At 36.6% G+C, this 12,566-nt stretch overlaps 4 protein-coding genes across 4 annotated transcripts in view; 2 read left to right on the forward strand and 2 right to left on the reverse strand.

Annotated features, from left to right (window-relative positions):
- LOC129810138 (kinesin-like protein KIF3A) overlaps window positions 1–1,299 on the reverse strand; it is a 40,060-nt gene extending 38,761 nt beyond the window's left edge. The window contains exons 1-2 of the mRNA XM_055860439.1: window positions 1,194–1,299; window positions 740–949 (exon numbers count right to left, since the gene is read on the reverse strand). Coding sequence (XP_055716414.1) covers window positions 740–949; window positions 1,194–1,199 — 216 coding nt within the window. The 5' untranslated portion in view covers window positions 1,200–1,299. The remainder of the gene's footprint in view (window positions 1–739; window positions 950–1,193) is intronic.
- Window positions 1,300–1,331: 32 nt separating this feature from the next.
- Window positions 1,332–2,950, forward strand: LOC129810165 (histone-arginine methyltransferase METTL23). The gene is made up of 2 exons (XM_055860480.1): window positions 1,332–1,495; window positions 1,861–2,950. The coding sequence occupies exons 1-2, from the start codon at window positions 1,370–1,372 to the stop codon at window positions 2,446–2,448; spliced, it is 714 nt and encodes a 237-aa protein (XP_055716455.1). The 5' UTR covers window positions 1,332–1,369; the 3' UTR covers window positions 2,449–2,950.
- Window positions 2,951–6,016: 3,066 nt separating this feature from the next.
- LOC129810172 (ras-related protein Rab-8A) lies at window positions 6,017–7,657 on the reverse strand. The gene is made up of 4 exons (XM_055860492.1): window positions 7,450–7,657; window positions 7,101–7,161; window positions 6,641–6,986; window positions 6,017–6,574 (listed from the first exon to the last, which is right to left on the reverse strand). Exons 1-4 carry the CDS (start codon window positions 7,571–7,573, stop codon window positions 6,479–6,481), a joined length of 627 nt encoding a protein of 208 aa, XP_055716467.1. The 5' UTR covers window positions 7,574–7,657; the 3' UTR covers window positions 6,017–6,478.
- Window positions 7,658–11,092: 3,435 nt separating this feature from the next.
- Window positions 11,093–12,263, forward strand: LOC129810201 (60S ribosomal protein L35a). The gene is made up of 4 exons (XM_055860527.1): window positions 11,093–11,169; window positions 11,627–11,831; window positions 11,903–12,130; window positions 12,194–12,263. The coding sequence occupies exons 2-4, from the start codon at window positions 11,640–11,642 to the stop codon at window positions 12,215–12,217; spliced, it is 444 nt and encodes a 147-aa protein (XP_055716502.1). The 5' UTR covers window positions 11,093–11,169; window positions 11,627–11,639; the 3' UTR covers window positions 12,218–12,263.
- The last annotated feature ends 303 nt before the right edge of the window (window positions 12,264–12,566 follow it).

A 12,566-nucleotide genomic window follows, 5' to 3' on the forward strand; every position in this document is an offset into this window, starting at 1 on the left:
TGGATCATGCTGATGATAGAGGCCATAGAGAAGCTTCAGTGTGAGTTGGTAATTAAATGTTTTGTTGGAAGATCATGTCCCACAAACTAATACTTTGTGCCCCTTCCTGCACCACTAAATACACTCTATAAATCGTGTTTTTACATGGAAGAACATAATTAGACTAATGTAATGTCCTATAATCTTCTAAAATCTCTGCATGGAATCATTTGCAATTTTCAGGAAACTTTAATCCAAACAAGGTGCGTGATAGAAATGGATTAATTTGCTTAATGTGCCCTTCCTGCCCCAAAGACATCTCGCAATTTAGGAAGTACAGTAGACTCTCGCAAATTCGGCTCTTTTAAGATCGGGCTACTTTTTAATTCGGGCAGCGGTTACATTTGAAAAAAGTTTGTTGTCATTTTTCAAGTTTGATTATGATTATCAAATGAATCAAATATGCTCAAATTTAGCATGGTTTGTCTTAGTTTTGATGTGATTTTGCATTATTGAGGGATTTTCATGCAATTTACGATATATATCAGTGTGTAAACTCAATATCTATATGCACATGTCGCCCGAATTTCTGTCTAATTCGGCTGACATTTCGGTCCTATATGCCCGAATTTGAGAGAGTCTACTGTAATTAAATTGGACAGGGTCTTAAGAGCACGAGAGGATGGAAATGGGGCCAGTAAACGCCTCCACGGACGGTTAAATGAGATGGAGAAAAACATTTGTGTAAATATCAACTCACCTGTGTTGACTCTTCCCCATACACATTGTCAAAGTAGTAGACCTTCGGGGGTTCTCCTGGACTACTGTTGGGCTTTGTCACTGTGATAGATCGATTGATTTTGTCCACTTTCACAATATTATTAGCCCCAGCGTCCAATTCCAACTTATCCATGGGGCGCACTCTGATCACCACCCTTACATTTTCAATCTCCCCCGGTTGCTGTTCCTCCTGCAACAATTCAAAGGAAAATCATGTGAAAAGGCTCCCAAATACTTTCTCTAGCATTTCCATTGAGCAATTTCCGAGAAAAGGTGAAATTTTATGAATTATTCATCATTTTCGGGGGACTTTGACATTCCACCTACACCATCATCTTTTACACCTATTTTCCCCGAAAATACTCAATAAACCCCCAATTTTTCTCTTGAATCTCAATTACTGGGATTCAAAGATTACTCCATGCAGAACTTACCGGCATTTTGAAGGCTTTTTCTGGGCTAATTTCCTATTTTTTAGCCAAAGAACCCCTTTCCTACTGAAAACTTTTGACAATTCCAGCCATTTTCTGTTGTACTAGAATTTTTGTTTTGATTTTTTCCGCTTGCAGCGCCTCCTGAGGAGAACACTGAAAACTCGACGAAGCGGAAAATGACGCTGTCAATGGTGGAAAATACAAATTCCGCGGAAAGTATCCGGAAATTTATATTTGGCCGGGATTCTCATCTCTGTGAGAGCGAAGAAGTCCCTGACAGTGTTGAAATCCTCATTCCTGAGGTAAGTTTTCTGAAACTGAACTTTTTAATGCATGACAAGAAAAGGTTCCTTTGGATTGTTTGGGTTTTGGATAGTTTTCTTGAGTTTTCCTACCTTTCTCATGGTAACACCTGGCCAGACGGTTTGGTCTATATTTCTTTGGTTACTATTGTAGCACTAGCATCCCTTTTTATTTGGCTTTATCCCCCTGAGTTTGTCAAAAGGAGGCGAAAGAGGCTAGTCCGCTTGTCCCTCCAAACCTGTACAGATTTTTCCAATTTCCACGTAATCGGCTTATCAAAAGCACTTAACCATGATATCGTTGGAAAGGTCTTGAGTTTCTCTAAACAAACACTCTTATTCTTGCTTACCTTTCGGATTTTTAGCTACTTCAAGCTTCCTATTCCTCTTACACTTGGCCTTGCGCCCCCATTCTCGGACTCTTCCTCTGGCAACGCCGAGCATCTCTTGCCAAGAAGAGAATTCTCGAATTGGGATCAGGAACATCTCTTCCTGGTATCTTAGCGGCCAAGTGTGGTGCCCAAGTAACCCTCACAGATCACACAATCCTCCCCAAGACCCTTAGTCACATCAAAAGGTGCTGCCTGCTGAATAATCTCACTCCCGGAGTAGACGTAGCTGTAACCGGGCTCTCGTGGGGCCTCCTCCTGAACAGTGTCTTCAACTTGGGACCCATTGACCTGATAATCGGTTCAGATATCTTCTACGATCCCAGCGTTTTTGAGGACATTTTGGTGACTGTCGCCTTTCTTCTGGAACAAAATCCAGGCGCTAAATTCCTCTTCACCTACCAAGAAAGAAGCGCAGACTGGTCCATCGAAGATCTCCTGAAGAAGTGGAATCTCAAAGCAGCCAACGTCAGCTTGAGTGGAATCAGTGCAGGACTCGATATCAGCCTGAGACGCTTAATGGGCGGTCATACAATTCACCTGCTAGAGATCACGCTAAACTAACTAAATCAAAATATGTCAGGAGTATCGCTAATCAGAAGCCTGCATCGGGTTTTCGTGGGAAATCTCCCTTGGACAGCTTCCGGAAAGGATCTAAAAATGTACTTCTCGAAATTCGGGCATGTCGCATCGACTTCTGTGATCTTTGACAAGAACACCGGACTCTCCAAGGGCTACGGCTTCGTGGAATTCAGCACTCAGGACGGATTGATTGACTCCACCAACAATCAAGTCCACTTCCTCGAAGGCAGAGTCCTCACAGTTCAAAAAGCCCGCAATATCGACTGAATCTTCTTGTCCAGAAAAAAAAACCTTGAAACTCAACAAATTCCTCCCAGTCCGACCCCAAGGATTATGCAACAGAAATAGAGACGAAAAATATTTCGAGATAAAACGCCAGCCACAATTTTTCTGTGAATAATGTTAAATTTATGCCTCTACAAATTACACAAATAGTAAAAATAATTATCAATTAGAAATATACAAAAAATTATCGTAGTTTCAATCTTTGTGTATGTTTTTTTTCATCTCTTTCGCTTGGAAAATCCTTCTCAAAGTTTTTCCTTAGCAAGATTATGCTGGGTTTGTGTTTTTCGCCCAAAATTCTTCTATTTGGCAAAGAGGTTATATTCTTGAATTTGAGGTTATGAACGACCTAACCCCGAAAAAGAAGATCTGTGATAGGCAGGCGTGATAGGAAAAATTTCTAATAAGTCCTAGGTAACCTAAAATTCTAATTTCTAATAAAAAAAGGAAAATATTTGTCTTTTTAAAATTTTTAAATGGTCAAAATAGGTTAGACAGAAACGGGGCACCTTTGAAATTGGGATTTTTCACCTATTTTTAAATAAAATTGAGACTAATCGAGATTATATTTTAGATTTAGATTCTCAATCTGTTTGTGCAACTAAATTATATCACGGTAAGGCTCAATTTTATTTAAAAATAGGTGAAAAAGCCCAATTTCAAAGGTTCCTCACTTCCCCTAGGTTTCTCATGTTCGACTTTGACTTATTTAAATTTAAAAGAACTTTAAGGTCATTTTTATTGATTTTGGCAAAGTTCCCCACGTCAATTTAAGAGTTTCTGCTAAAAAAAATATATAATCTTGATTTTTTTAGGTTAAGCTTAACATAACCTATTTTTTCATAAACCTATTACTCAAGAGAAGAAATTTTCATTGGATAGAATTGTACAAATAGAAATAGAGGTTGCATTAGACCGAACCCTAATGGATTCAACCTTTTGATGCATCTTTAAAGTTTTCAGCTATAAGCAAGAATCTGATATTTGTATTTGATCTGTATATTTGAAAGATGACTTTAAAATTTAACATATATTATATACCCTGAATTTTAAAAATATCATTTATCCTTTAAATTGAAAATTTTAAAAGAAAAAAAATGAATAGATATCATAAACTAAAAAATTAGTCATGTGAGGTTATGTCAAACATAACCTTTAATAAACTGTTTGAACTTCAAATAAAACAAGCGTTAAAATTCTGCAAGAAATTATGTGAAAGCCGTGAAAGCGCCCATTTTTCATGAATTATTTCTTAAATTTTGAAGTAAAGACCATGCAAAAAAGGGAATTGCATCATATATTGACTTTGGAAATTTTTTATTATGGCAAAACTTAGTTTTCGAAGCAGTGTAACCTCGAACCACAACATAACCGCTTAATCTAATAAAAGAATGAGGCGCAAAATCTATATTTTCAGTGATCATAGGTGCTCATAAATGTGTGATTAACGGTCAGAACAAATCATGAACCGTTAAAAAAATGCTTAATCAAATTTTAAGTAAAAGAAATTCTAACCTCAAAAAATACTTTAAAAAATTACAATTTGAATGTTTCTATGTAGAATATTTGTTAAATTAAGAAAAATGCTGTTGAGTTTTAAATAGGTGAAAATGGAAGAAGGTAACTTTAATTTTCCAGGTTAGGGATAATACATAACCTCAAACTCTACAATAACCTCTTCGTCAAAGATTTGATAGAAATGTGTAATGCCCTAGACACACTTACGACTTAAGCCGAGACACGTTTTAGTGGAAAATGATGGAAATGTAATTTAACCATTATTACTAATATAATTACACAGTAAAAAAAATGTGTAAAATTTTACTACTATAATAGTGCAAAATGGACCATTTTAGTTGTTTAATTTAAAAATGTTTAAAAAATGCACAATAATTTGGTAATTTATTGTCAAGTGATTGAAAATTACCACTATTATATTTAAAAAAATTTCAACAACGTTGTTTAATTTGAAAATGTGTAAAATGTTAACACTATAATAGTGTGAAATCGGATAAATTAATTATTTAATTGCGATCTATGTAAAATTTCTCACTATTATAGTCATAAAAAAAATTTTCAACAATGTTTTGTAATTTAAAACTGTTGAAAAGTTCTAAAAATTACCACTATTATAGTATGATTATAGTTTTTCATATTATTATAGTGTGAAAAACTACACAACTTTATGGTATTTTTTGTCACATGATCAAAAATTAACACTATTATTGTTTGATCATAATTTTTCACACTATTATAGTGTGAAGACTTGTGTATTTCAGCCAAAGTTGTTGAATTTTTAAACAAAAGTTGTGTAAAAATTGTTGAATTTCCTATTAAGACTTATACTTCAGTCGAGATACTTTTCCTTGGGCAAAAGTCATAGAGAACATCAAATATTTATATGTATAATAAGTATATCGTGAAGATCCGAGCATCAGATGTAATTATCTCGCATTAGGGAGGATCCCGAGTACGGGAAAAAACATTACAAATGTCCAAAAAGGCAAAAAAAAACTAAAATAAACGAAATGAAATAAAAATTCAACAATTTTTGAGTTTACACACACAAATTCAACAATTTTTAAATTCAGCAACTCCAAAATCAACAACTTTAAATTAAACAATTTTAAATTAAACATTTTTTTCCAAATTTAACACTATAATAGCGGTGTGAAAGATTACACACTATAATAGTGTTAATTTTTTTACTGTGTACGCTTACGCTAAGCCGTCTCTTGGCTAATCCTCAAGTCTGTTAAGACGCCCTAGACACACTTACGACTTAAGCTGAGAGACGACTTAATGGAAAATTATGGAAATATTGTTTAATAATTATTTCGAATATAATTACGCTAAGCCGTCTCTCGGCTAATCCTCAGGTCTGTCAAGGCCCTAAGTTTCTTAGTAAAAATAGAAGAAAATTCGAAGACATGAAAGTTCGAAGGGAGAGTACTTTCCCCTAGACGCTATTAGGCTCAATAAATGTTTTTTTAATTGTTTTTTTTTTTTAGTTTTTGTATTCCGTCGGCAGATTTGTTCACATAAAGAAAATATAAAGATGATTTTATCCTACCTAACCTCACATTTCGACTACTGAATTGATTTTGTAGGTTAAGCCCAACATAACCCTACTTTTTTTCAAATAACCTCTTTGCCAAATTAAAGAATGGGACTTTCTTGAGAAAAAAAGAGCCGGAAATGAAGGACGCACGCGCCAGAAAACCCAAAAAAAAGAAGCTGGAGCTTTAAAAGGAAAACCATTGGGTAAGTAGCTATTTCTCTCTTCATGTTTTTTTTTTCTTTCTTTCTAAAAAATAAATTATAAATGTGATCGTCTTTTATCATTTCTCTCGCTATTTCCTTGTAAATTCATGGTATATCAATTTTAATCTCTCTGTCTCTCTCTCGTGGGCACCGGGAGTTACTCTTGAGATAACTGTCCTGAAGTCACAATTTCCCAGAATTGTGGGAGTCTGTGGGATTGAAGGTCACTCGAATATGGACAAGGGGATTGAGTGAATTGTCACTGGGATGACCTACCTCGTCCAGAGGAATCCCTGGGATGAGAATTTGGTGCTTCCGGGGGAGGGAAAAGTGTGCGTGATGTTGCTGAGACTCGCAAAGTAAAATTGAGACTTCACTGGACAAGTTGGATTGCGAGATGACTGGGGAGAGAGAGGAGGGAGATGGAAAGAGAGATGTGGACTGTGAAGGGATGGTATCCAGGTCAGAGGAGACTACATCTTGAGAGCCAATTGTGGGGTTTTCTCACAGTTTCTGCTTCCTTGAGTTTATGGCCCCCTTTCACAGGATTATTTGCTTCCTGCAATGGAAATGTCCAAATGGGGAGTTGTAGCCTGGAAAATTGAAAGAAATGCCCGGGACTTACCAGTCGTTTTTCCGTCTTTGCTTTAATATCCCTGGCAAGTGTGAAAAAAGCCTCCTCCACATTTATCTTTGCCTTTGCCGATGTCTCCATAAACTTAATCCCATACTCAACAGCCAATTGCTCCCCTCGATCCTTCGTCACCTGACGCTTCTCATTTAGCTCACATTTATTGCCCAGGAGCATTTTTTCCACATCTGCTGACGCATTCTCCTCGATATTTCTTATCCAATTCTTGATATTCTCAAATGATTTCTCCTGTGTGATGTCATACACCAACATTATGCCCATTGCACCACGATAGTAGGCGGTTGTTATCGTCCGGAAACGCTCCTGACCAGCAGTGTCCCTGCACAAACAAACCCAACAACAACAAAAAATCGATGACTCATTCAAAAATTCTCTCGGTCTTGGGCAACTTTATGGCCCGGAAACCCCACTCCGGGCTTCTAACAAATCTCACCATATCTGTAGTTTAATCTTCTTGCCATCGAGCTCAATGGTGCGGATCTTGAAGTCGATTCCTGCAAAAGAGAAATAGGCCCAAAAAATTGCTTTTGAGTAAATTGCTCGAAAGAATTGTCTCGTTGTCTCTCTTTGGCCTCATTCTCGAGCCACTTCATTCCCAAATTCCCAGTGTTTTTCCCATCTTCAGCACAGAAAATCCAGCTGAATATGAGAGTGCGTCATACCACCCAGCTGTTGGCCCCATGCCCACCCCAATCCAATGTATATTTTGTCCGGAAAATGCCCGTGAAAAAAAAGTGGCGAGACGATGAGCAATCCATGACAAAGTCGATGACGAGACTCACCAATTGTGGAAATAAACGTTGTATTGAAGGCGTCCTCTGAGAAGCGGAATAGGATGCATGTTTTGCCGACACCTGAGTCACCGATTAACAATAATTTAAATAAATAGTCGTAAGTTTTAGCCATTTTATTCGCTAACACTAAGGAAAATTATAAAATTAAAGAGCTGGGGGAGATACCACACTGAAATTACTAACAATGACAGCTCTCTACTTAAATTCAAAATGACCGTTTTTACACAACAATTTCTAGTGGACGATGGAGGATATTGAGGATATAAAAAACATCCAAAACAGCTCGGTTTGCGTGGTTCACTTAAATGGCTAACAATTAACAAAGATTTATGGAAGCTTTTCTGATTTATTCTCTCGCAGTTTATAAAAATACCTACAATGCCTACAATCACACCCGGGATGGTATTCTCCACTTTGTGAGAGAAAATTTACAGCGAGCTTCTCTCCGTGACATTTTCGCCTATTTTTCCCACCTGCCTTCTCTATGTATTCACGAATACGGAGAGAATTAGGCGAGATTTTTGTGTGGAACCAAGGGGTAACTCATTTCCATTTTTTCTGACAAGGGTTTCTGGTTTCTCGGGTTTCGCGATGCAAAAAGTGGGTTTCTCGGGTTTCGCGATGCACAGAGTGGGTTTCTCGGGTTTCGCGATGCAAAAAGTGGGTTTCTTGGGTTTCGCGATGCAAAAAGTGGGTTTCTCGGGTTTGCGATGCAAAAAGTGGGTTTCTCGGGTTTCGCGATGCACAGAGTGGGTTTCTCGGGTTTCGCGATGCAAAAAGTGGGTTTCTCGGGTTTCGCGATGCAAAGAGTGGGTTTCTCGGGTTTCGCGATGCAAAGAGTGGGCTTCTCGGGTTTCGCGATGCAAAGAGTGGATTTCTCGGGTTTCGCGATGCAAAGAGTGGATTTCTCGGGTTTCGCGATGCAGAAATTAGGTTTCTCGGGTTTCGCGATGCAAAATGTGGGTTTCTCGTGTTTCGCAATGCAAAATGTGGGTTTCCCGGGTTTCGCGATGCAAAAAGTGGGTTTCTCGGGTTTCGCAATGCAAAATGTGGGTTTCTCGGGTTTCGCGAAGCGTTTCTCGGACAATTGACGAGGGTTTCTCAATATGAGTTTCCCCTTGTGTGGAACTTTTTGTGGAAATCGTTTTTTGACATTCCGCGCGCTGTGGTCGCAAAAAACTGAATACTGAGGGGCAATTCACGAAAGTATCCAGACGATCCAGACAATTTTTTGACTGGTTACTGTCTGTTTTCTGTGAAGCAAATTTCGCCATTCCCTTAAAAGGTGCGTCTCTTTGCTAAAAATGGAGGGTGTACAAGGTTTTGGGTCTTGTACCTGCTGGAATTTCGGGATGTATATCCAGATAATTTTACCCTCCAGCTCCAGAATGAAGAGTACGATTTTTTAACCAAAATCTTATGAAAAAAAATTATTTATTTGCATTATTTTTTTTTTAAATAAAGATTCCGAGGCATAAAAATTATAAGAAATTAGTGGGTTTTAAAATGTTATAAAAGTTTTTCATGCGTTCTGAAAAAAAAAATAGATTTTGGGTAAGTTCATATTATGGGGATTATAAGTTTCAGATTTTTATTTGTTAAAATTTACATAGGACTTATTTCGGATCAAAATTTTTACCAAGATAAGGCTTCTATAAAATGATCTATAGATAATTATTTTTAATATCAAATTAACCCTCTAAAGACCACCAAGTGTCAAACAATGCACCTATTACAAATAACATATTTTCAGCGTTTGAAATAACATTTACCACGTTTATGCACAAAATAAATAAAATCTTTATTGTTAGAATAAACGCAATATTTTCGATGCTTCTTTCTGTATGATAAGATTCTTTCGATTTCTGGATGACATTGGTGTCTGAGGACAAAATGTCCGCCTTGGCCATGTCAAAAACATATCCAAAAAATGGAAAGGATCGATGATTTAGTTCTTGAGATATTCCCAAAAGAGTGGTTTCTGGAGGAGAAGGAGTGGGATGAGAGGCAATTGCATGTGTTGTTTCGATTCCTTAGATTGACTTTTGGGGGGTACTTAGAACAATCAAAAGTCGCTAACTATGTCTCTTTGGTCAGAAAATTGATCAGAAAAAATTCTGCTCTTCTAACCAGATTATTAGCACGTGCAAGAAGAAGCGGTCAGGCGTCTTTGAGATGTATGGATGAAATGTCCGCTAGGACACTCTCTAAAACATATCCAAAAATGAAATGCATCGATGGTCTAGTTCTTGAGATATTCCTAAAAGAGTTGTTTCTGGAGGGGAAGGATAGACGTGGAGATGAAATTGATGTGATATTTGGATCCCTTGGATCAACTTATAGGAGAGTTCTCAGAACATTCCAAGTCGATATCTTCATCAGTTTGTCCAGAAAAAGGGATAGAAGGATTTCTGTAATTTTTTCTTTGTGTTTAACATTTCAAAATTCATGCAAAAGTCGATGAATTAAGAAAAGTAAGACGTCCAAAAAAAAAGTTTCTTCCACAAATTATACGCTTTGATTTCCTCTAACAAATAGTCCTTGTGCGAGAATCGTGGGTCACTCCTGGTCCCAGCAGTAGATGGCCAAAAAAGACGTTGCAAAAAGTGTCTTCTTCAACATAAATGGTTCTGGATGACCATTTTGAAAGCTAATGGACCAAGCTTTCCAACAATAGTTCACTCATCCAATTATATTCATCAGGAGCTGAGATATACCACTCCAAACTTTCAACCACTTCCTCTGACAGAATATATGTGCTCATCTAATATTTTTCTAATTTAAGGAAGAACACGTCACTACAGGATTTTTAAATATTTGTTCAATTGTTATCCATTTATTAATGTTATAATAAGTGGTATTATTTTGCTGCTTGAAATATTTGTTTTGTTGGTTCTTGAGATCTAGCAATTTCAACTTACTAAAATGAACTTTCCCGATAAACTTTCTATAAATTATGCGACCTTTTTAGTCCGGTTTTAGTTAAAACAAAAATTAAGAGTTTTAAAGAGTTCACGGTCAAGTAAACTGCTTAAAATTTGTTCAATTTCGTATTTATTAAGAATATAAATAGGTTAATCAAAGATCTAGTCAATAAATGGCCACATCCGTTTTCTTATTTACAAGAGCTGAAACAAAATATGTAATATTAAAATACTAAACAATTTGGAAAATGATTTATATCAAACCTATCAAACTAAAAAAATAAGAAAAATAATAAGAGATAATAAGAAAAGTTCGAAATTCCTGCACAGTTTATTAAGAAAAAAACTTCATTGAAATTTATAATAAATATACTGAAATTGTATTTATTAAGTGAAATAATCATTTAAAAACCAGTTAAAAATTTAAAAAAACACGATATTTTAATTTATTTGCTTATATTAATCCAACTCTCACCGGGAATACCACTCGAGAATTCTCCCCGATTTTTGATGAGAAAATTTCCTATCGAAAATTTCGTGGATACTAAATAGGCGAGTTCCACACGGAGAGTTGGCTTTTCCCACAAAATAAAACTCTCACATCTTGAGGATACGGTCACGGTCTGCCCCAAAGGAGGAGAAAATAAAAGAAAAATTAAATAAAAAAAACAAAAGAAATGTTTTTTTCTGTGTAGAAAAGTCTTCTTCTCGATAGCAGCGACATGGCAAATAGTTTTCAAAATTGCCGCTGGCGCTGCCCTTTCCAAATCACCGTGTTGACACGGTACGTTCGGTTTTTGTGTTTTTCTCACAAAAATATCCTCAAAATTCAGTGTTTCGAGGATCTTTTGGCAAAAATATGTCATCTATCGGAAAGTAATTTTCACGAGGCATCGAGTAGTGTTGAAAAACTGTGGAAATCTCTGTCCAAATTGCGGATGATTGTGGATTTATGGAAGAGTTCAATGATTTTGACCATCAAACAAACCTCCAAAGATATTTTCAATCTTCTCTAATTTTCCATCAATATTCAATTAAGGTCTTTTTTATTTTGTCTTTTAAACCCTTTATCAATTCGATCTGCTAAGTTTATATTAGAAATTCCAGAGAAAAGTGCCTCAAATTGCTTTGAAGTTGCCCTAACCTCAATCTAGCCGACAGATGACAAAGTGCTAAAAGATTCCCGGAAAAGAAAATTTTTCTGTGAAAGCTTTTATTTAGTGTGTCTTGTGGTTCTGCAGATACTGAGTGACAATGGCAGACGTTGAAAAGACAGCCAAACCCACCAGCAAAGCCACAAAGGCACCAGCAGCAGCAAAGCCTGAGAAGAAGGAGAAGGCACACACTAAAAGGGCACGTCGTCCGGCTCGCCTTTACGCCAAGGCCGTCTTCACAGGCTACAAGCGTGGCCTGAGGAATCAGCATGAAAATCAAGTCATCCTGAAGGTAAACAAACAACAATCTACTCAACAATTCAATTTCTGAGAAAATCTAAACATTTTCTTCCTTCCCGGCAGGTTGAAGGTTGCCGGAGGAAGGAGGATGGTCGCTTCTACGTGGGAAAGCGCTGTGTGTACGTCTACAGGGCCAAGACGCGCAAGAGTCTGCCCCAGAGGCCAAAGGAAAAGACCAAGATGCGTGCTGTTTGGGGCAAAGTGACACGATTGCACGGAAACACTGGATGCGTTCGTGCGAAATTCCGCAGGAACCTTCCCGGACACGCCATGGGACATCGTATCCGCATTGTAAGAATACCCTTTAAAGTTTCTTTGCCTTCCTTCATTCTAATTTTCTTTTTTGCCTTTCAGATGCTGTACCCATCCACAATTTAAGTTGATAAACTTAAGAAAATAATAAATTTTCAAGAATTGAAGATAATTTTTGGGTTTTTCTATAATTCGTGGATTGGTTCAAGATTTAAAGACGGAAGTTTCTAAGAGAAGATTTATTTATCTGCCTTTTGGTAAGTACAAGACTTTAACAAATTTTAAGTAAGTTTGAATTATTTTCCGTCGAAAAGTAACAAGGATTGGACGAAAAGACATTACTTTATTTTTTTTAAATGGACTTTACTAACAGAATTTAATTAAACAGAAAATAGTAATATATCTTTTATTGACAAAAAAATAAATATTAAAAAGCAACGGAAAGTTTCAAGAAACAGTAAAAAGCTCTTATTAT

The sequence above is a fragment of the Phlebotomus papatasi genome, chromosome 1, assembly GCF_024763615.1.
Source record: "Phlebotomus papatasi isolate M1 chromosome 1, Ppap_2.1, whole genome shotgun sequence".
Lineage (NCBI taxonomy): Eukaryota > Metazoa > Arthropoda > Insecta > Diptera > Psychodidae > Phlebotomus > Phlebotomus papatasi.

Bases quoted from the DNA above. Each gene is read 5' to 3' on its own strand.
- LOC129810201 (XM_055860527.1), top strand. From the start codon at position 11,640: ATGGCAGACGTTGAAAAGACAGCCAAACCCACCAGCAAAGCCACAAAG. The intron at 11,832-11,902 runs GTAAACAAACAA...CCTTCCCGGCAG, and splicing joins AAAATCAAGTCATCCTGAAG to GTTGAAGGTTGCCGGAGGAA. The intron at 12,131-12,193 runs GTAAGAATACCC...TTTGCCTTTCAG, and splicing joins TGGGACATCGTATCCGCATT to ATGCTGTACCCATCCACAAT.
- LOC129810165 (XM_055860480.1), top strand. From the start codon at position 1,370: ATGACGCTGTCAATGGTGGAAAATACAAATTCCGCGGAAAGTATCCGG. The intron at 1,496-1,860 runs GTAAGTTTTCTG...TCGGATTTTTAG, and splicing joins TTGAAATCCTCATTCCTGAG to CTACTTCAAGCTTCCTATTC.
- LOC129810172 (XM_055860492.1), bottom strand. From the start codon at position 7,573: ATGGCTAAAACTTACGACTATTTATTTAAATTATTGTTAATCGGTGAC. The intron at 6,987-7,100 runs GTGAGATTTGTT...TTGTTTGTGCAG, and splicing joins AAGATTAAACTACAGATATG to GGACACTGCTGGTCAGGAGC. The intron at 6,575-6,640 runs GTAAGTCCCGGG...TTTCCATTGCAG, and splicing joins CAAAGACGGAAAAACGACTG to GAAGCAAATAATCCTGTGAA.